This window comes from Condylura cristata, unplaced genomic scaffold (assembly GCF_000260355.1).
Source record: "Condylura cristata isolate star-nosed mole 26May11 unplaced genomic scaffold, ConCri1.0 scaffold00010, whole genome shotgun sequence".
NCBI lineage: Eukaryota > Metazoa > Chordata > Mammalia > Eulipotyphla > Talpidae > Condylura > Condylura cristata.
This window is the reverse complement of record NW_004567111.1, coordinates 47,778,873-47,802,868: the sequence shown is the minus strand read 5'-3', so window position 1 is coordinate 47,802,868 and position 23,996 is coordinate 47,778,873. Positions and strand designations below refer to the sequence as shown.

The window sequence follows — 23,996 nt, the reverse complement described above, 5'->3', positions numbered from 1 at the left end:
AGCTCCATGTTTAGCAGTTTGAGGAACCTCCAAACAGTTTTCCATAGTGGTTGTACTAGTTTGCATTCCCACCAGCAATGCAGGAGAGTTCCTTAGAAAAGACTTTTAATGGATATGTATCAGCACTGTTTGGAGGAGGTAGTAAGATGGCAGACAGGTGTGAGGTAAAATTCCAAAATCTACAGTTTGAATCAACCTAGTAAAAACTATTCTTGATTTGAGACCTGTCTAGTCATGATTTTGACAAGAGCTTATAATCAATCTTGGCTCTCAGGAAAGTGATATTTTGAGGCCAGCATGAATAGAAGAGTTAGAAGGATTGTGTTTAATACCCTAATTCAAGTGCTGATAGGCTTTTTTTGTGGACTATAGTAAGTATTTTCAGCTCTAAAGCCATATAATCTGTTACAACTACTCAACTCTGGTTATAGCACAAAAAAAGATATAGACAATAAATATATAAATGAGTGACCATGCCCTGTGTTCCAATGAAATTTTATTTAAAAAAGCAACAGGTCAGATTTGGATTATGCTCTGCAGTGTGCAGACTCTGGTCTAATCACTAATATTGGAAACTTTTTATAACTGATTCTACCTCCATTACAAACCCCTGTTTGTATTAAACACAAATTTGTTTTCTTTTTATCACCTTCCTTAGTTCTGTTTTTGTGCCTAGATAAAACAATCTAGTTCTGCTTCTTTGTGACAGTCTTTCAGAGTTAAAGTTGTTTTCCATGGGTCTTCTCTATTTTACACTGTCAGTAAAAACAACATATATTTCTTGCCATCTTGATTATTTTCCACTAAAAATACCTAAGTTGAATTAGAACTAGTTACAACCTTGTATTATTTATTACTGCACATAAGTCTTTTCCATATGAGTTGCAATTGAATTTTGTATCACCCTCCTTATTGGTACAGTGGTTGGGTTTTTTGTGTTTACTTTTGGCTTGTTTAACAATAGAGGCGTGACTATTCCTGTTAAACATTATCTTGTTAGAGTTTAGTTTCTTGCCATGTAAAGGTCTTATTCTATTATTAATGCAATTGCTATTACTTTTTGAATTCATTTAAGTCACAAATTTTATGCCTTGCATATATTTCCTTAAGCCCTAATGAAAGTTGACTAGAATGGTTTTGAAAACAATGAAACAGGAACATGAATTTCAGAATATAGACAAGTCATAGTCTGTAATGAGTACCTGACTGATGCACTAGGTGGCAGTAGTCAACTAAGTATCTTTTACAGTTTGGTTTTTGAAAGGCTCTCAAGTATATTCTCAAGTATATTCTTCAGTATCTTCTAATGCTTTTTTTTTTCTTTTCAGCTAATTTTATTCTTAATTGAAACAAAAAGATACTTGCTACTATTTCTTATTTGTATTTCCTCTTAAAGAAACCAAGTCACACGTTCTGGTTCTGATTATTCTTACATAATGAACTAGAATTGCTTACAATTCCTCCTCTGAAGATACTCTTAAGGATTTAGATTAAATGCACATAATGTGTGCCTCCCTGGGGTGCAAGGGGTTAAAGCACAGCACTATAAATGTACATAATGTACGTAGAGATTTATATGACACAAAATTTACACTTATATTCTGTTTGTAGTCTTTTAAAATATAAAGCTTTGCTTCTGGGTTTTTGGTTTACTAACCAGTGTTCTCTTTTGGTTCTATTCTCTTAGTTTTATATTAATTTTTCTAAACTAAATATATGGTTTAATAATATGAAATAAAATAAGAAATCCCTACTCAACAATAGAAGAATTTGTCAGCCATTACTTGGATCTTAAATTCTCATTTAGAAAGTTTTTGAAAGTTTACTTTGGGAGTTTTAAGTCCTCAAATGATTAAAGGTAACCAGTAAGAAAGGGATGTGGAGTAAAATCCCATTAAGAAAAACTAGCCTCCCTGATGGCGTAAGGATTCAAGTCTCAGCACTATCAAACTATCAGCAGCCACCTCAGTATAAATTCAATCCCTGGCCAGGGAGATTACCCAACAGTGTCACGGCAGACCCTCTGTGTCACCTGCTGCTCCCCTCAGCAGTATGTTTCTGTACATCTGTCTGTTTTGCTTGCCACTTTGTCTCTGGTGAATCCTCTCTCTCTTACCCACACAATCCCACCTCAGGCCTTATCCCCAGTTCTTATATGCATAAATAAATATTTTTTTAATCTTTAAAAAAAAATAAGAAAAAAGATAGGGAACTATAATGTAGTAATCCTTGGCCAAGTCCAGTTTTCTGTTTTTTTTGTTACAGCTTTTCCTATCTGAATACAGAGTTTGGTTGTTCTTAAGAGAATGTGACAATTATTGCTTCCCTCTTAATGAGGGTATATGGAGCATGTCGTATCTAAAAGCCTAGTGTAGTTGTTTCTCCCTCTGAATATATAGGTAGATGACCAGGCTTCCAAGATCCCTTAGGCCACCAAATTATTTATTTTAGAGATCAGAAAGTTGCATTGCATTTGATTGAGATCTTTGTGAATATCAAAACATGGGAAAATAGAAAAATTTAAAAGGCAATCTTGGAAATGTAAAAGGAGGTAGACATTTTGGAGAGTCTGTTTCAGCACACTGCAAAATGTTTTTCCCAGAGCTTTGAAGGACAAGAGATGCCTGTGAGCGTAGGTTTTAAATGGCAGCAAACCTAATTTGAAAGTGAATACTCTTAGAACAGGAAGCAGCAAACTTCTTCTGTAAAGGGCTAGAGAATAAATATTACAAGTTTTGTGGATCACTTTTTGTTTGTTTTTTTATAGATAGTAGTTTTTTTTTATAAGAGGAAAGGACAGAAACAATTTTTATGTCCAATATTAAATTATACTGGTTAAATTCATTAATATTTAAGATGATTATTCATTAAACATAAGTGAAAAAATTTTAGCATCTGGATATTTATATGTATAGATATAGATACCCAGTTATCTATAAAATAATATTTTTAATCAGTTGTCTCTGGATTATGAATATCTTTTCAAATATCTGTTTTTATTTCAGTTTCATTATTTGTTTTCAACAATGAACTTATATTGCTTTTGAGGGACTATAGAGAAGGAATTCCATCTCTAATGAACTGTGAGAAATACTTAACTGAGATAGTATTGGGAAAGATGTACTCTGACTATGCCTTTCTTTCTAGAAGGCAATACTGTATCACCTTTTAAACCTGAAGAGGTAGGCGTCTATATTTCTGACACATGCACAGTGTTATGAATCAATTTTCCCTTCATAAAAATATTATTTTTAAAAACAACCACTCTCATAGCAATAGATAAACTCTTTAAAAACCATAAGAAATTCAGCTACTCTGAAAAATGTTTAAAAGAAAATGATTTCATGAAAGCTTTTGGTTTTGACTTGTTTTTAGTTTAATTGGATGATGCTTTAACAACTCAAAGTCTCTGGGAAGTAGAAGGACACTGTTTTTTTTTCTCTTGCTCGGGATCTTGCTGTTCTTTTTAGATACAGAGATAAAACTACTTACCAGGTACTGTCTGAAACTGTAAAGTGGTTCTTTAAGAAAGAAAACTTTCAAAAAAGCTTTTTTCTCCTTCCTGAGCAAAGTACCTCTTCCAGTAAAAGAAAGGCAGAAATTATACTTATTACTGAATAATTAGCAAAGTATTTAATAATTTTCACAAAGCCAATAAAAGTTCTCCCTAACTTTACCATTTTATATTTTTAAAGGAAATTAGATCACATGTGGTTATTATTTTCCTCTTATCACATTAACAAATTTAAAATAATTAGAGCTGTCAAGAATTTGATGAAATAGTGGTTATTAGTGAGTATGGGTAAGGATAATTTAGCCCTTAAAAATTAACAGCATTCATACTTTTAACTTAGTATCTAAATCATGCATCACTTAACAGTGGTAAAACATTCTGACAAGTGAGTCATTAAGATATTTCATCATTGTAGGATCATATGTACCTCCAGGTACAAATCTAAATGGTATAGTACTACACACCTAGGCTGTATGGCCTAGCCTACTGAAATCACTATCACATTTGTGCTCTGTTGACCAAAATTTCATTGAGTAACTTTTTCTATATTTTATTTCATTTTTTCAAAGAAAGGAATACAAAATACAGTTAATTTTGAATTCAAAGATGATATTTTAGGCACCTTTTTAACATGGAATTTGGAAATGGCTAGTGCATAGTCAAAATATGGTCATTCTATGTGATGAAACATTATATGACCCTTAAAACTGACACAGCAAAAAACAGACTTGTAAGATTACTCTAACAGGTTTTTAAAAAATATACCTAAATCTTATTAAGCTTCCAGCTCTTAACTAGTTTTCAGAAAATGTTGGGAATGGAGGAATATGTTGAATGTCACCAGGGAGATTTAATCAACAAAAAATTCAAAACCTAGAAAACTCTACAGAAAAATTAGGTATTTTCCTATACAAATAAATTAGCCCCCCAAAAATTAAAAGTATGGATAAAGGAAATATCAACCAATTTGTATGAATTTTACTTGGCTCTTGATACAAATAAACTAAGAGAATTCATGAAATCATTTGGATAATAATTTGAAAACTTTACTATATGTCTGATAGTAAGGAGTTATTAATACTTTATGATGACGTTGTTATTGAAATATATATCAATTTATATTATATGATAGTTAGAATTTAGTTCAAAATAGTCCCAGGATGTGTGGGATGATGAGTGGGTGAGTTTCTTTAGAGGAAGCAGACTTGGCCTTATGTTGATATTTGTAGGATCCAGGTAATGGATAGATGGGACTTATTTGACTTTTCTCTTCATTTGTATATGTTGTAAAATGCCCATCATAAAAATTTCAATAACAATGAACTTAAATATAAGACATTTTTGGGTTCTTTTAAATGGGAAAGTGCATATAATACGTGAGCAAATTTCATGTATGGTTTTTAAATTTAGAGGGCAAAACACAAGAAAAATATAAAATGTTATCAGTGGCTACTTTTAGATAAAGATACTATGTGTGACATTTCATTTTATGATAAAGCTTTCTTTTTATGAAAAGTATCTTATATGTGTAAATTTATAGGTTTGACTTTTTTCAAACAATGAATACTTTTATTTTGTTGTAAATAGTTCAAAATTCAAATGGTGCAAGAAAATATATAGTAATACTAGCTCAGCTCTTTATTTCTCAGTCATAGTTACATAAGTAACTATGTAATTCATTTCTTGTCATTCTTTTCTTGGATATTTACCTGGAAGATGTACATGTGTATTTATTTAAAATGTAAAATTATAAACACACTATAATTATTCTCTTGTTTCTACTTACCAGTATATTATGAAAACTATACTTATCAAAATGCTTCCTCATTCTTTCCCAGCTTGATCCTGTTGATAGAAGTACACATTTGCTTTTTCAAACTCTACTGGATTGCTTAATTTGAATGAGTCATTTTTTACACATGCAGGTTTATGGAGAGAATTCTATGATGTGGAATTACGTTAAATTATATACACATTAGTAATTTTGATAATGGATTTCAAATTGCCATCCACCAAGAGTTTGTAGGCAAAATATAATAAAAACTGGTAGATATTATTTGTATTACTTTTAGTATGAACGCTTGAGGATGTTTTCCATTTTTTAAGAGATCTTTCTACTTCCTTGTTTATGAAGTCTGTTCATAACCTTTGTCTCTTTTCCAACTGAGTTGGAAAACTAAATTGAGGACTTTTATAACAAATTGTAGAAGCATTTTGGAAACTAGCCTTTGTCTATAATATAAATTAAAATATTTCCTCCCAATTTATGTGTCTTTTGATTTGTATATTTATTGTTTTTAATTTTGAGTATGGTTGGATTTTTGTTGTTTGCCACACTTTTTTTTTATAAAATTGATCTGATTTTTATGATTTATGTATGTCTTCCTTAAAATCATTTTAAAATTATTTCTGCTATTTTTTACACCTAAATCTTCAATAAATGTGGACTATACACTAGTATTCACTATGAGGTTGAAGTCCAATTTAATTTAGTTTCCAGATGCCTATCAAGATATCCCACAGCATTTATTAGTTCATTTTTTTCTCACCAACTTAAAATGTCATCTTTATCATATCCTCTGTATCCATGTTTTTCTGATTATGTGTGTTTCTGGTCTTTCCATTCTGGTTCTTGGATGTTATCTATTTAACATTCTTGTATGTTAGTTTAATTACTGTAGCTTCTTAATAGCTTTGTTAATGCTCTGGGAATAATCCTCTCTTACTCTTAAAATTTACCTGGCTCTTCTTGATTCTTTATAACTCTCAAACCAGCTTATCTGACTACATTAAAAATCTTTTTTTTATTTTTTTTACGGTTTTACGCTTTCGTTTGCAGGTTTATGTAGGTAGCATTTTGCTTCCCTTGGAAGCATGTTTTTATTTCCTTTCTTTAGGCCTTATTATATTTCTTGTAAAGGCTTTTTTCTAAATACCCCTTTTGTATTCGTGTTCTAAGTGCTGTCTTTACTTCCATTGTATATTTTCTTTATTGTTTGTACATGTTATTAGTATTAGTTATTAGTATTACAAATATCCCTTTAGTGCCAGACATCTTTTTAATTCTTATTGTTTGTACTAGTTGCTCAATAGATACTCTTGGATTATGAAGAATGTAATGAGTAATGTAAAACAACCATGTACAAAATTAGACTTATACTACTAATTTGCATAGTTATATTGATAGTGTTTTCAATCAGAAAATCATTTAAAAATATGATTCTTGGCCCTCCCTGGTGGCGCAGCGGGTTAAAGCACAGCACAAAGAAGCTTAAGCCACTTCCGCATGAGTTCGATCCCGCTTGCCCCGGAGGTGACCACATGGTGTGGCAGACCTCTCCTGACCTGCCCGCTGCTCCCCTCAGCAGTGTGCTTCCTAGACCTGCCTGTTCTGCTCCCTACTCTGTCTCTGGTGAATCCTCTCACCCTCCGCATCTCTGGCCTGTAGCCCAGTTCTGTACGAATAAATAAATCTTTAAAAAAAAAAATATATGATTCTTGAGGACATAAATGACCCTTAACTTTAGCCCTGAAGTATGATCTCAGTAAATATGATTAGACTTCTTCTGAATTCTTCAGTAAACCTTTAAAAATCTTTAGTTACTTTAAAAAAAATTACTAAACATCTCTTTGAAAATAAATATTTTTAATAATGATTCATAAAATTGAAATATACTTTTTTCCCTTCAGGATCAAATGGCTATTGCATGTGGATCTCGAGCTCACTTGGAAAAAGAATCAGTTGCTCAGGTGAGGCTTTCATTAATAGGATGAGTTACCAGGGCTTTTTTTTTTCCTTTTTCACATATACATTAGCAAAAAATAAGTGTTCATGTTTGTTCTCATAAAAATGGAAATCCTTTCAAGAGAAAAGAACATTTTTTTTTAATTTTGGAAAGTTTTTGAAAAATTGGCTCATTTAGTAAATGATTTACTAATGAATATGCAAGAAGAATGTAGACTTACTTCACTTTGCTTTAGGACACAAGTAGCTCTTTTTTATTTCATTTTTTTACCCAGCCAACTTGCCTTTAAGTTTCACACATAAATGCTATATTTTGAGTTTCAGTCAAAATTTAATTTTTAAAAAAACTATTTCTCTCAAAAAACACACCACTAAGCCTGATAATTTGACAGACTGTGACTGTCCTAATGAGAGTATAAAATAATTCACTAAAGGCAGCAAATTCATTTTATAATTTGTAGGCTAGTCAAAAAAGGCTAGATTAAGTAATTATTCTGTGCATTTTTTTTATTTTATAAGTTTATTTTTACATATTTTTGTGCATTTTTCCATCTCAGTTGCAGTTCCCTTGGGTTTCCCATCACCAAATCACCCATGTGCCATCCCTGTAGTGTGCATTGCTTTTTAGTTACTTTTCACTTAAAAATATAGGTCTGGTATACCAACCCAGTAATTACCTTTTACATTGTCAATGGTCTCTACTAAAAGTCAGTTCAGTCAAAGAATTGGTCAGTTCAATTGAAGTAAATAATAAAAACAAGAATTTTTCAATGCAAGGTCATATTATCTGAGGAGATATAATTTAGTCATATTCTTAAGCTAACCCTGACACTGAACCAGACACTGTAAGTGGTGCCAGAAATCTAGCATATTTAACCATTTTCTCATACCTTTATGCATACAAAGGTTTGAGAACTAGCAGAATGAAGGTGAGGCGTCTCAAAGATTCTGAGAGAAATTGTAATTTTTCTGGGCAAACTGTTAGTGTCATAAAGCCTCTTGATGATTATGTTCAAGTGTGGAACTCTTGTCTCTCCTTTTTTTCTTACAGTTAATTATTTTAACATCTTTAGCATTTATTCCAATATTCTGTATCTCTGTCAATTCTCATTGGTTTTGATAAAGTGATACAGAATATTGGAATAAATGCTAACATCATATACCTAGAAATTTAAAATTGAAAGGAAATTTAAAGAGTAGATAGTCCAACTTCATCAGTTTACTTATACATCAGGGATAAGGAAAAAGAAAATGCATATCAAAGCTGTTCACATTGTGTAATTATAAAATATTAAAATCTATAAAATGCTAAATTCCAACACTAGAAAATATAAATATTTACCCCAAATGAAATATCACACAACAAGTAAAACATAGTAGTGGAGGCTATATAATCATATGGGAAAATATCTAATATATTAGTTTGCATGGGGGAAAAAAATGATATTATAAATGCAATATAGTTACTTGTGTAGAAATACCTTTGCAAAAAAAAAAGGAAAATAGACTGATGTTAATTTTAATGACTTTGTGAATTTTTTTTTAAAAAATAAGTATTTTAGAAGAAAGAAGGAATACTTGCTAAAGGAAGAAAAAGTTGGAAAAATAGAAACCACAAGACTAATTAGGAAATTATTGAAGCAGTCTAGGCAGAGAAAGTTGGGACTTTAAGGTTTTAATCGTGTTTTCAGTGGTTTCAGTTCTTTTCACTTGGAACTTCCATTACTTGAAAACTGATTTTTCTTAGGAATAGTAATTAAATGAGACTGTATAATTGTCTAAATTTTCTTTTACCTACTGATACTTTTAGACAAACATCAAGGGATCTATCTGAGGATATTTATCATTTACCTCATGGTCCATCCATCCATTCCTCCAGATCTAAAACCTGGTGTTTGATTAGTGCTTTTGTACCCCACAACACTGTTTGTTACTCAAAAAGAAGAGTAAAGTTTTCTCCTGAGTTGGAGGTCAGCAGTTTTCTACCTCAGGTGTGATATATAGCCGCTCTGCAGTAGGCTTCAACTCCGATGGTTCTCGTAAATCCAATGCAAGTCTTGTATTAGCTTATTGTCAAGAGTGAAAACATTCATTTGCCACATACCTAAGAAACTATAGTATGGCCTCCCATTTCTGAGCCACTCAGGTGTTTTGTATGTATCCTATAGGTTATATAAACCTTTGCATGGTGATAAATCGGTAGACAGAAAACTACAAAGGAATTAACCTTGATAGAGAAAGGCAACTTCAATAGTTTGCAGACGTATCTTTCCTAAATACATCTACACATATCCTCAGTTGATCCTACCGTCTGTTCTACTACCTTTTTGGAACCTAAAACATGATACAGCACGTATGGAGTTCTTTTGCATCCTCAAATGTATTCATATTCCCATGTCTTCTGTTTAACAGTTGCAATAGTAATGTTTATATTGTCTGGGTTTTCTTGATTTGTCATTTAAAAAAAAATTCAAAGTAATGCTTAATGTCTTTAGATTCTGTGACAACTATTTGCTTCTTTGACCTTATGTTAAGATACTGAAATTACCCATTACTGAAAATTTTCCTTTATGTTTTCAAAGGTCCATTTCAGAAATATATATGATTTTACTCTATGACCTTGTTCGCTACAATTAAATAAATCGATCCTTTATTTTTAAATATTTTCTAAATTGTAAGGTATTTTGCCAGGTTTTAATATTTACAGATCCCCTTATTTGTCTTTTATTTTGTTAATAGAAATCATACGTTAGTTTTCATGTGAAGTCCGCATTTCTGGTTTTTAAAAATAGCAATTATCCTAAGAGCAACAAAATACTTCATTAACATCCAAGCAAAAACAGTCATGAATATTTTGGTTTTGTAAGCAATAAACTCACCTAAATCACATTAAAAATCATTCAAGGAGAACAGTTTATAGGTATAATTTTTCTACCTTTTAATTTTTATTTTTTCTATCTTTCATTTTCTATTTGTTCCTTTTCTAAGCATAAATGACCTTTTGGAGGTTTAATCAGTTAACAAGTATTTATTGGAAATATTTTATATGGAAGGCCCTGAGCAAGCTGTTGTACGTTTCTCAAAGTATTTAAAGATGAGGTTTTTGCCCTATCTACTTAGTGAGGTAAGATATATTTACATCAAGGCATGACTATAATGATTTCAGGTTATAAATGAGAATTACTAGATCCTTTTTAAACGTATGTTTTACATGCCTCATGAATAAGTATTTTGTTTTAGTCTTCCTTCCCTTCCTGCCCTATTTAATACACAAGTAAAATTGTGGCAGGAGGTCAAAGTCAGCTTTCAAGTGCTCTTCCTTTTTGAAAAACATTTATTGAAGTCCTGTTACTACCTGTGCCAAACACTTTGCTAAAGACTTTAATGTTGTCTCATTTAATCCTTAAAATAAGTTTGCAAGGTAGGCATTTTCATTCCCATATTATAGATTAGGAAAGTGAGACTTAGTTGAAATAACTTGCCCAAGGTCATCCTGTTAATTATTAATAAAACCAGGATTTAAATATAGGTCTTCTCAGGTAAGTGGCTTTTTCTACTACGTCACATTATCACTGTTAGGTCATGGTTCTGTTTGATGATGATAGAAAAACTGAAGTGAATGAAGAATTGTACTAAAGATTATAATTATGAAAAACAAAAACCAAAGGGAGGAAGCCACCTTGATTTTATAGTAGGGATATTAAATATTCTCCAAACACCTAGTGGATGGTTTATTTGTATATGCAATATATCATTGTATGGACCTACTACCTTAATTTAGAATGCTCTAAGAGTCTTTTTAAATCCTAAGTTTGAAAGTCTTGAATACAATGATTGCTATTTTATCTTTTAGAGTTTGCAGTGCTTAATGAATAATGGAACATTATGTCCTAACAGCTACTAATATAATTATTAATAAAGGTAGTGATCCTCAAATAGGTTTAAAAAGCTGTTCAAATTTAATATCCAAATTATTAACTCACTCATTTAACATATTTAATCAACTATCTGACATATCTTTGGTAAACTTCTGTTAGTAGATTGAGGCCCTGACCTCCCACAGTTGTTGTGATTCTTCCCTGACTTAACCTCCAGGAAGTAATTGCTTCCCTAGAGCCTGTGCCCTGCGCTAAGCACTAGCCATCCTCTGGATTCCTATTAATTTACTGTGCCAGTGGAACTAATGGGACAGTGGTATTTGTATATAAGCTCAACCAGTCGATTAAATATTGAAATACTGCCATCTACAGCCAGATGTTTGCAGTGTCTCCTTCATAGATAAATGGAGAAGTCATTTATATTTTGTCTTTGTTTCAGCGTTCTTACTTCCGTACTCTTCTCATGTATGGGTTCCACTTTCTGGTGTGGTTCCTTTGTGTCAAAGGAATCAGGGACACACAGTGTGGGTTCAAATTATTAACCCGAGAAGCAGCTTCACGGACGTTTTCATCTCTGCACATTGAACGATGGTAGGTTCCTAACCAGGATGTGTCTGGTGTATCTTATTACACAGATGTTATTTCAGGTAATAAGAAATGGTACTGTATTCTCATAATAACTATCCATCTTAAACAAAATTGACACTTTTATGTAAACTTAATCTGGACCTTTATCTTTTACTCAATTAGATCTCATACTCTAACCCAACATATGGTGTACGTAGTACTACCTTGTACGTAGTAAATATTGAGAAGTGTGAAAACATCCTGTTACCTTAAGCTTACCTTTTCTTGAAGAAAAAGAAAAGGCTCAGAAATATCAAAGCAAAAAAAAGACCCATTTTCTCTTCTCTCTCATTTAACAGGCGTACTTCTCTTCCTGCTTTAGATCAGTCTTTAAACCACTGCATCCACTTTTACATTCTCAAGAACCTAACCCTGATCACTTAGTTCTTGTCTTATATATTCAGCCTTTTCCACTCAACTACATCTTTTTCATCTTTTATAAAACAAGTTTAAATTGTCCTTGCAAAAAAAAAAAAAATCTGTATTGACCTTGCATGCATCATTACCCCTCCGGCTGTAGCCTTTATTCCTTTTGCAGCCAGCCTTTTCTTAAAAAAAGGTCTCTATTCACCATCTGTATTTTCTTATTTCCCATTCACTCATCATCTCACCTTAATACAGCTTTTCTCCATCCTTCCATCTAAGCATCTAGTTAGCCCCATGTCATTAAACCCAGTGGTCAGATTTAATATGTCTACTCATTTACTTAATCCATCACCAGCTTTCCATATTTCTGAGTTCACTCTTGAAATATTCTTTTCCCTCAGCATATCTTTAGCCCACTCCTGCCTCAGTGCTTTACCTGTTAGTGAATAGCACTGTCACACAGAAGCTAGACATCTCAGAGTCAACCTGACACTCTCATATATGCAGTCCATGATCAAGGCATATTGATTTTAGTTAGCTCTTACATCTCTTCTTCCCTCTCAGTCTTTACCATCACCCTCCAGGACATCATCATTTCCCAGACTACCATGTTACTGTAAGGGATCTTTTCAAAAATTGAGAATAGTCAGTCAAAAGTACCTCTCCTGCTTAAAATCCTCCCGTGGCTTTCCATCACCTTATGTGCCTTTCTGAGGCCTTGCAAAGTCCTGCACAGCTGGCCCAATGTGTCTCTATGGCTGGATTCCTCCTTTCTCACTTCCCTCCCACTATTGCTTCTTTCCTTCAGATACAGCATTACCTTCATTTTTCTTAGTTGTGTGATATTTCCTTTTTCCCTATTAAAATCTAAGTTTCCCATGAGTAAGACCTATCTGATTTTGCTTACTAATATATTTGGATGGCCTGGTACATAGTAGATGCTCAATAAATATTGTTCAAAGGATTAATTTTTAGTGTTACCCACCCATGGGGCTTGTATGAATTCTGTTTGTGGTAGGAATCTGCATAATCTAGTAGGTGTTTGTGTTTTTTTGTAATCGTGCCCAATTTGGTGTATCTACTTGTAAAGATCTGTTATTTCCCTACATGTCATTAACCACCACCACCATCCCCAATTAAAGAAGCTATATTTTCAGAATTTAAATTATTATTTAAACATCTTTTTAGATCATTTTTCCTAGATTAAAAAATTCTAATTAATGTATGCTTGGTCCTCAGATTCAGACACCTCTTTCTGTTATATTGAAAAACAAAGTATACTGATAGTTAATAAACTCTGCAATCAAAGAGTCTAATGAGTAGCCACTATAGAAATAAATCCCTCCTACATTAGATATTTCTTCAGTCAGTTGTCAGATCTAGAACTAAGGTAGTTTAAAAGGAATTATTTAGAAATTAGGATTAGGATAAATACTATGGGAGCAATGATAACTTAAAATCATGAATCGCTGTTAGGATTGCTCTAGAGCAACATTGTCCATTAGAAATATATAAGACACAATTTCCAGCTTTATATGTAATGTAAATTTTCTAGTTGCCACATTGCAAAAATAAAAAAAGTTTAATAATGTGTTGATATTAATATACTGTTAATATATTTTATATATTTAACAATATATAAAAATTTCAACATGTGCTCAGTATGAAGAAAACTGAGAAGTTTTACATTTCTTACTACAAACCATATCTTTAGAGTAGATCACGTCTCACCTCAGATTGGCTTTAGTTAGTGCCCAGTAGCAATCTGTAACGAGTGGCTACCCTAATGGACAGCACAATTCTAGGATTTTATGGGACTTGGGTTTTGGTGTTTTTTTTGTTTGTTTGTTTTTTAAATTGTATGTTCTTGTATGTGCCTTTTTAATTAATCATTTGGATTTTCTTGATATATTGTTGACATGACTTAAAATTTTAACCTCTCACATTTTCTTTTTTTTTTTAAAAGATTTATTTATTTGTGCATACAGAACTGGGGTACAGGCCAGAGGCTCAGGAGCGGCGAGACGCTTCACCAGAGATAGAGTGGGGAGCAGAACAGGCAGATCGACGAAGTACATTGCTAGGGGGAGCAGCGAGCCGGCCAGGAGAGGTCTGCCACACCATGTGGTCACCTCCGGGGCACACGGGAATCGAACTCATGCGGAGGTGGCTTTGGCTTCTCAGCGCCTCCTCTCACCAGGGAGGCCCCTCTCACATTTTCTACTTAGAGTCCAATATGTTTATTTTGTGTCTTTAAAGAGGAACCACAAAATATGCCTGTGTCATCTTGATTAGCAGTATACCCTTAACCACGGTAGTGTTTATCAATTATTTTTATTTAAACATCTCTGTTCCTGTATCGTAAATCAAGAGAGATTTTTTTTTGTATGCAGTGCTTTCTTATAGAAACCAACTTCCTGTTCCTTATTTCTACATAATATTTCCTGTGACTAGTTTTGTTCTTTGTTTGTTTGTTTGTTTGTTTGCTTTTTAAGGATTACTTCTAAAGACTCATTGAAAATTTTCCCATAACTTTCAGGGAAATCCAAATCAAGCAGAAATACTAGGTATTTAAAAATATCAAGTATAGCTGAAGTTAAAAGACTATAAGCATCTTTTTGATTCAAAATTGCAGGCTTGACTATGGGTAATATTAAATATGTACATATAAATCTTTATTCTCTGAATTGTCCCTTACCTAAATTCTTTTCATCTATTTTTAAGGTAAAATATGACCCAATTTATGAGTAATTTCTAAAAGGAATTCTTTGAACAGTACTTTCTCTAATAATAATTATTTTTTTAAATTATACATATGTATGACGAAGTCAGTTCTATACAGGTTTATAACAACAACAGCAGAAAAAAGTTGTTTTTTCATTGCCCCATCTTCCCTTCATCCCCATTTCACCCCGAATCCTACACCCTAGCAACAGCCATTTTCAACTCTTTATTCTTTCTTTGTATATTTGCTTTGATAGTCAAAATAACATGTCTGCATTATATTTCAAGTTAAGATATTACTTTCCAAAATAGAAAATAAGTAAATAAGTATACTGACTTATCTTAAACTCCTGTATACACTCCATACTTATCCTCCTAATATAGTTTTAAAATAATTTTGGTTAAATCAGTATTGATTGTTATAGCTATATAAAGATAATTCACTTTTGAGCCAGAGTGCAATGATTGCATTACATTTCTTTGCAGTACTTTTTGTTTTTCTGAAGATAATAAATATCTGGAATTTTTTGTGTGCATTACTTAACTGTGGATAAAGGAAAGTATTCATGCTCAGACTCTGTCAGGAATGCAAATTCTTGCTCAACATGTTCTGACACATCAGATAATGCATCAGTTGCATCTCTGCTCTTAGAGTTTCATCAGCTCATGTTCTAGTTGTTCTCTGGCCTGCTCCACAGCTCCTGACCTCCATATCGCCTTTTCTTTGGTTTTCCCCTCTGTTTTATGAGAGCACATCTGCTAATTTCCTACAAATACAAGAAACTTGGAGAGATTATATTGAATATTATCTTTATTTTATCCTTACTCTTCTCTGATAGTTGGAAAAACTGTTTAGGTTGGAAATCATATTTCCTCAAGATTTTGAAAGCATTGTTCTGTTGTCTTTGGCATGGAGTGTTTCTGTGGAGAATTCCAGTTTTGTCAACAATTAGAATCTTGATTCTTTGTCTAAAGCATGTTGTCCTTACCCCTTTGGAAATATTTTGTCCATAGTGTTTTGAAACATAAGAATTCGATGGCTTCTTGTGACCCTACTTTATGTATTTTATTAAGTAGTAAATAGACCCTCTAAATCTTAATTCTGAGAAATAGCCTTTAATCATTCATTTGACAGTCTCCTCTCTGCTTTCTCTCTTCTCTCTTATAGAACAGACATAGATCTCATAATCCTATAATCTCTCCTCTTCTATTTTTCTTCCTCTAAGGAGACTTCCTCACTTTTAAACTTTCATTTTTACTCTCAAGATTTTAATTTACTTCAACTCTTGGTTGCTAGGTCCATTTCTTACAAATTTGTTGTGTTTCACGATTACAGTATCTTCCACTACCTCTTCTGATGCTTCATTTAAAACTTGATGGAAGCTTGTGCTCTCCCTGGTGGCACAGCAGGTTAAAGCACAGCACGAAGAAGCTAAAGCCACTTCAGCATGAGTTCGATCCCCGCTTGCCCCAGAGGTGATCCACTTGGTGTGGCAGACCTCTCCTGACCCGCCCGCTGCTCCCCTCAGCAGTGTACTTCGTCAGTCAGCCTGCTCTGTACCCCACTTGGTCTCTAGTGAATCCCTTCACCACCCCTGCACCTCTGGCCTATATACCAGTTCTGTATGTATAAATAAATAAATCTTAAAAAAAAAATTGATGGGGCATCATGGGTGGTACAGGGGTTAAAGACAGTGCTAGCAAGCCTCTGCAGTACAAGTTCAACAAGTTCAGTCCCTGGCAGGCAAGGGAGCTAACCCACATGGTGCAGCAGACCTCTCCTGTCTCACTTGTTGCTTCCCTCAGCAGTGTATTTGAGTAGATCTCAGAACATGTGTTCTGCTCCCCACTCTATCTTTGGTAAATCCTCTCACCTACCTGCATCTCTAGATACCCCGGCTCTTATATGCATAAATAAATAAAACTTGGGTGTTTTTTTGTTTGTTTTTCTTCCCCTAGGTTTTCTGTTGCTTCAGTTTTTTTGTTTGTTTCTTTGTTTTTAGTGAAATCTATCCTCAGATGTCCAGTATGGTATGAAAAGCTCATCAGAAGTGTCTGATCAACAGAGAATTCATTACAGATTAAACTAGTGGGACCATAAGTCAAAACTGGTCATTTTCACCAGAGTGGGATCCTTCAGTCTCCTGCCTAGGAGATACAGACCGGCTCCAGTATTTGTCCAGTTAACTGAAGGATAAGAAAATCTTAAGTAATATACAGTCAGCCTTCCTTACAGCCCCACCTGTGCCCCCACATAAAGAGATAATTTGAGGCCTCTGATACCTGTGTCTTTAGGGGGTTCTGTGGCACTTATTAGTCTGGCCCTATGCTTTTCCACTGCTATTGTCTACTTTCCTTAGTTACCATTTGTCCACCTACTTTTCAGCTTCCAGTTTTTATTACTATGGCCTCCTCCTTGTTCTTGTGTGTTTATAACATCATCATTGTTTTAATTGTAGTGGGGCTTAAGGAGGGAATAGTAGGGTACATATGTGTCTGCTGTGTTTAAGAAAATTTCAACATAGTCTTTGTTCTTCAAGTATTTATCTGTGAGATAACAGCCATACCAGGGGCTGAGCAGCAAAGGGAAACATGTGGCTCTGCCCTCCCCCAGTTTGCTCAGGGCATAAGAGCACCTTAATTGGAAAATGACCCGTACTGGTTCTCTGTAACAGCACAGGATTCCACCCAGAAGTACTTGGTATTTTAGTCAAATTGTTTTAAAAGGTTGACTTTGGTAACAGATTGATCTTATGATATGATGTGAGTTGTGATTTAAAAAAAAAAAATCTTCATATCTTCCAAAGTGTTTAAGGAAAGATAAAAGTAAAATTTAAAAAATGAATAGCTCTTTCAGTGTTTTTAATATAAAATTATTTTAGGTAATTTTAATTTAATCAATCATTGCGTTTTTTCTCCCGCATATTTCCATTCATCCTTCTTTCTTGTGGCATGTCTTAAATTGTTTTTGATAAGTTACTAACTATACACTGACATCCTTAGAAAAATATTTAATAATCTTGTTCAGGTTATTTAGTATCGTTAGAACTAAAGCTCATTAGATAATGTTGTAGTTTTCTGTTAAGGGAGAATTAAGAGTTAAACATCAGGCTTATTGCTCTAATTATTTTCTTCCTTCATGTGTCACAATTCTAGTTAACAGTTATACACAGTTCTTTTGAAATAAAGTATCTACCCTCTGTTGATCACTTGATCATCTTAAGTAAATATTTTATTAGGATTAAGAAAAAGCATTAAGTTTTTGTAAAAATTATGTCCATGTTGAATTACCCAAATACTTGGAATTTAAACTAGCTGTATAATGGATGGTGGTAGTTTTGTGCCCAAGAAAGCAAAACTCCTAAATTCAAGTTGTCTGATGTAAGGGAAATCAAATAAAGTGATTTTAGGCATTTTCTTGTCTGCATAATATTTTTGAACTAAACCCTGAAAGTTTGAAGTATATCAGAAAAGTCAGAAAGTAGGAACTTAGTGATTCAAGGATGAAGCAAAATTTAAAGGACTAGCTATTTGAGATGTTTAAAAAACGATGAAGATGTCTTAACAGGTAGTGCTACTTCATGCCAGTGAAAGGAAGTAACTGAGAAATTTTTTAAGCAATCCAAGATTTCTTAGACAAAATTCAGAAAATTTACGTGAAGTAGATTTAACTGAAACCAAGGCTCTAAGAAGTTCATTAAGAAAACCTTTGATAGGGAGCAGAAGAGTGAAATAGGAATTCAGACTAGAGATTAGTTAAACACAGTACGTGTTAGAAGGAGGCAAAATATCTAGTTCCTACATATGTATTTATTTATTCCCAAAGAGAACTTAAGCCTCATTCTACCTTGGCTTTTTCCCTGTCACAGTAGCTTCCAGTACTCTGTTGTTTAGGACAGCATGAAAGAAAGAAAGGCGAAAGAAAAAGGATGATGCTATGTTTAGAAATCAAAACTTGATCCTTTTGTAGTAGTAGAATGTAATAAGCAATTCTAAAGTAATCAAGAATATTCTCTCCTAGAACTTTTCAGACTTCTATCAGCTCTTCTAATCTGTTGAAAATGCTATCAGTTCTATATTGAACTAGTTAAGACTGGGATTGAAAACCATCATATTTGAAAATTCCAGTATCAAATTTTCTCTTGGTGCTCCAAAAGGCTGCTTTTACCTCTGAGCATTTCTAAGTTGTAGTAAAGAGACCATATTTCTCATTAGTGTTAGACAGTAACTAATTTTTTTTATTTGCCTTGAAGCTTCTAAACTTTGATTTGACCTTTGTGAATTTGACCTTAGTTTTACATTATAAACTTTATCTGCCATGCAAGCTTCTTTACAACTCACAATGGTAGAGGTTTAATTACACTTTTTTTTTTAAGATTTATGTATTTATTCATCCAGAACTGGGGTACAGGCCAGAGATGTGGAGGGTAAGAGGACTCACCAGAGACAGAGTGGGGAGCAGAACAGGCAGATCTACAAAGTACAGTGCTGAGGGGAGCAGCGGGCGGGTCAGGAGGGGTCTGCCACGCCATGTGGTCACCTCCAGGAAAGGCGGGGATGAACTCATGCGGAAGTGGCTTAAGCTTCTTAGTGCTGTGCTTTAACCCACTGCGCCACCAGGGAGGGCCTACACTTTGTTTTTTTTAAAAATAAATGTCAATATATTTTCTGTTTCAGGGCGTTTGATGTGGAACTGCTTTACATTGCACAGTTCTTTAAAATTCCAATAGCAGAAATTGCTGTCAACTGGACTGAAATTGAAGGTGAGTATATCACTTATGCTACAGCTGATCTTAAGTAGAGCCTGGGGGGCAGATGTCAGACAATACACTTGTCCAGTCAAGGCAGCTGGCTTTCATGTTCTTCCTCTCTCCCACCAGTGCATAGTCAGCTCTCTTGACTCAGAGACAAGCTCCATAGGAAGTACTGCCTTCTAATCCGCCACCATCCATCTGGCCGTTTATTTTTTTTCAGTTTCTTCTTGGAGTCTTTCATAGGCCTACTTCCCTGCCTAGGAATTCAGTAAAACTTGTTATTATAGACAGTATTATGGTGATCCAGAGGTAGAGGTGAGATTCACAGGCTGAGATAAGCTTTGTTGTTTGTGTTATTTTGGGGGCAATGGGGGGTTGGCATTGTATTATTGCATTACTTGGTGGATACTGATACCTACAAACCACTATGCAAAGCTAAGTAAGGGAGTTAAGTTGTTTTTACTCCAAACCCCCACAGCCCTATGAGAGCCATTTTTCAACTGGTATCTATCTACCTATCTATCTATCTACCCAAAACTATAAAGATCGCTAAGATCTAGAATAATGGAAATCTATCATAGTTCTTAATAATTCCTTCTCAGAAAAGCTTAGACATCTCTGGCTGTGTGGAACTTGAAATATTCCAGTTTTTACCTTGTTTACCTTAAAATAGTCCAAAATTAAATCAGAGTGTAGGCCATCAACAAGAATTAGCAATCAACTAGAGACTTTCAGAGTCACCTCCACCAGATAAGCTGGTCCCCTCTTAGAAAGTCCTTGTTGCAGGAAGACATTGCTCTGTATCCTCAGATATTTAGGAACAGGAAAAAAAAAAAAAAAGCTAACTGGAGATTATGCTACCTACAAAATCTAGAATGAATTCAAACCTCTTAGAGTCTTGCTAAATCAAATTGAGTTTATAGAAACAATAAATCTTTATATAGCTGCCTAGACAGGGACAGGAGGCAGGTAAAAGGACTACTCAGAATTGTAATGATCAACTCTGTGGCAAACTGAAGTGGGGAGAAGTTAACATCAGCATCAGTTGCATTACAGAGGTAGTTGTGTCCTTATATAAACTATAAGTAACTCAAGTTCCTCATTTGTGGAATGAAGATAATAATAAAGAGTAAGACTAACGTGTACAAAGAGCTTTGATGGTAACCTTTGTTGTTCAAACTGCTACTGAAACTTTAAACCCTCCTCCTCACAGATACTCATTCATCTGCAGGTGTAGGGCAAAGAGCAGTTAAAGGGATCCACTATGGACTGTGATCAGACATTTAATAAAGCTGGTATATTTGTATATAACCTAAGACAGAGGCCTAGACAAGTTTGTCATAAGATTGATCATAGGCTTTATTTTAATCATTAAGAGTGGACTCATGCATAGGAATAATCTTAATTTTCGACTGTACTATGTATTATAGTATATGTTATTTTGCATGTAATTATTATTTTCCCATTAACTAGCACTCAGTGGTATAGATTAGGCATTCCCTGAACCCTCAACCAGACACAGTAGGACCATCTAAAAATTTCACAATTTAGATTCTCCCAAGTTTCATTTCACTTCAAGAGGGTTTGTTCTGTTGTTTTTGGAGAAACTACTCACTTCAACTTTGAAGATGGGTTAATTCTTTTGTTTATGATTTAAATAAAACTAAGGTGGTTGTGTTAACTTCACTGAGGTAATCATTTTACAGTGTATATTTCTGTCAAATCATCACACTGCACACTTCCAATATATTTCAATTATGTCAGTTATACCTAATCTGGGAGGGAAGGGAAGAAAAAGATGAAGAAGCTCGAGCTTTGGACTAAAGTCAGAATTGTCAGTGATGAATGCTGTGATTTTTCTACACACCATTCCCATTACATCACCTGTAACATTTGAGGAGGTAGGAGGAAGGCTGTATTCCTGACTCAGGATAAAAGCAATTCCAGGGAATGAAGTCAAAGATTATAAGTTTTTAAAACATGCTCAAGGAGGCAAATCTCTTTTTGTCAGCTCAGCTTGACATGTTACCATTTGGCAGCCAGTGGACACCACATCAGTCTAGCTAAGATGGCATTTATTTTAGCTATTGGAGAGTCTTTGACAGTATTTAAAAGTCAGGTTTTGTCTCAAATTTCTTATCTCATTCATCAGTATGTATATTATGTGTGGAGGGATGCCTGCTTCTCTGTAGTACTGAGACTCTGTAATATGTGACCCTGAACATGGTATGTGAAACATGAAAAGGTACCCCCAAGTCACCTTTAACATACAGATAAAATTAAATGCTTTACACATTTACATAATATTACTGAGATCAAGGTGACGAGAAGCTCATCAAGGTGATGTAGATTGATTACTAAATTACAATTTTCAACTAATTTATTTCTCCTAAGTTAAAGTTAATTTGCAATTATTTTTAAATTGCAGGTTCAAAATTAGTTCCATTTTGGAGCTGGCTACAAATGGGCAAGGACCTACTTTTTATACGACTTCGGTATTTGACTGGTGCTTGGAAGCTTGAACAAACCAGGAAAATGAATTAGACTATTTCATCTTTGATTGTATTATGTATCAGTGTCACGTTATTTCATTTCAAATTAAAATTTTAAATAAAGTTGAAATAAACCCATGCATTGTATGTCTTGATAATTCTAGAGAATTAAATGTCTTAAGTAAAAAATGCTATACAACCAAAAATGTTAAGGTGTTCATAAATAAAAGTCAGATTTTCTTTGGCTTTAGATTAAACATACCATTATGATTCTTAACTTTAATTTTAAAATGGAAGACAGAAACGATTACTCTAAAGTACCTGCCTTGATTTTTATGAGCTTAAAGAAAAACCACAATCATTGTTACAGGATTTAATATATGTTTAAATACATATAAATGTATTATTGTTGGAGAAAACTATATGTCAATTTATTAAACTTTAGGAAAATCTGTCAAAGACATGGGCTCACTCATAAAGGCTTGTACTTCCTTATATAGGCTTTTTCTAAATAACATTTTTATTGATTTAAGATTAGTTTACAACCCTGTATATGATTTAAGTTATAGGTTCACAGTTGTTTGCTCCCCATCTCCGTTTCTGATAGTCTCAATTCTACAGTCAGATTCTTTTATTTAAAAAAAAAAAAGATTATGCATACAGAAATGAGGTACAGGCCAGTGGTATTTGCAGGGGTGGTAAGAGGATTCACCAGAGTCAGAGTGGGGAGCAGAACAGGCAGATCTACAAAGTACACTGCTGAGGGGAGCAGTGTGTGAGTCAGGAGAGGTCTGCCACACCATGTGGGCCACCTTGAGGGCAGGAATCAAACTCCCCCAAGTGGCTACACCAGCTTCACAGTGTTGGGCTTTAATCCACTGTGCCACCAGGGAGGGCCCCCTACAGTCAGATTTCTAGGGTTTGTTTTGGTTTAGTTTTGTCTGAGCCTTTATTTCTTTACATTCAACATATAAATGAAATCACCCAGTATTTGTCATTCTCCTCTGGCTTACTTTGCTTAACATAATACCCTCCTTTCCTACCCATCCTAGCACAAATGGCAAGATTTCATCTTTTTTGATAATCTCCCAATTTTTATTTAAATTTACTGTACTTAATTATACCTCTTACCTCCCTGCAACCATTTCCTCTCAGATTCTTGGTATTAGAAATTGAAAATTCTTTATTAAAAAGATAATTGTAAATGTTAACAAAAAAGATAATTGTTAATATGACCATCAGAAAGCCATTTTTAAAATACTATATGACTAGTAACTAGCAATTATAAAATAATGAACCTCTGAAAGTCAAAATTAGATTAATCTGTTTCTGATGTCCTACAGAAACATTGAGTCAATGAGTGCTTATTATATGCCAGCCTCTATTCTAAACATCAGTATATGTGATTCACCTAAATTTTTATTTTAAAGATATATTTATTTATGCATACAGAACTGGGGCACAGGCCAGAGGTGCATGGGTGGTGAGAGGACTCACTGGAGACAGAGTGGGGAGCTGAGCAGGCTGACTGAGGAAGTGGGCGAGGATCGAACTCATGCGGAAGTGGCTTTAGCTTCTTAGTGCTGAGCTTTAACCCGCTGCGCCACCAGGCCGGGGCCTTATTCGCCTTAATTTTACAATAGAAGAAAAGCTGAAGCACAAAGGAGTTACTTACCCAAGATCCCCCAGCTGAGATTGTGGAGTTGCCAGTCTAGCTCACGTAGTCTGGACCCAGAGGCTGCATTCTGTTCTGATTATACTACTCAGTTTTCTGAATGTATGCAGACTAGGAATGGTTGTGTAGGGTAAATGAGATGGTCAGGCTTTAACAGGCTGGCCTTCCGTGGCTGTCACTTGCTGCTTGGACTGGGCGGTGTTAATGCAGGAGGTGCCTGG

General features: G+C 34.1%; 1 protein-coding gene across 2 annotated transcripts in view; it reads left to right on the top strand.

The window, feature by feature from the left end:
* Positions 1–22,235, top strand: part of ALG5 (ALG5, dolichyl-phosphate beta-glucosyltransferase) — a 37,161-nt gene extending 14,926 nt beyond the window's left edge. For both annotated transcript variants that reach the window (XM_012723136.1, XM_004680211.2), the window contains exons 7-10: positions 7,205–7,264; positions 11,577–11,728; positions 19,532–19,617; positions 22,037–22,235. In XM_012723136.1, coding sequence (XP_012578590.1) covers positions 7,205–7,264; positions 11,577–11,728; positions 19,532–19,617; positions 22,037–22,152 — 414 coding nt within the window. In that variant the 3' untranslated portion in view covers positions 22,153–22,235. The remainder of the gene's footprint in view (positions 1–7,204; positions 7,265–11,576; positions 11,729–19,531; positions 19,618–22,036) is intronic.
* Positions 22,236–23,996: the final 1,761 nt, after the last annotated feature.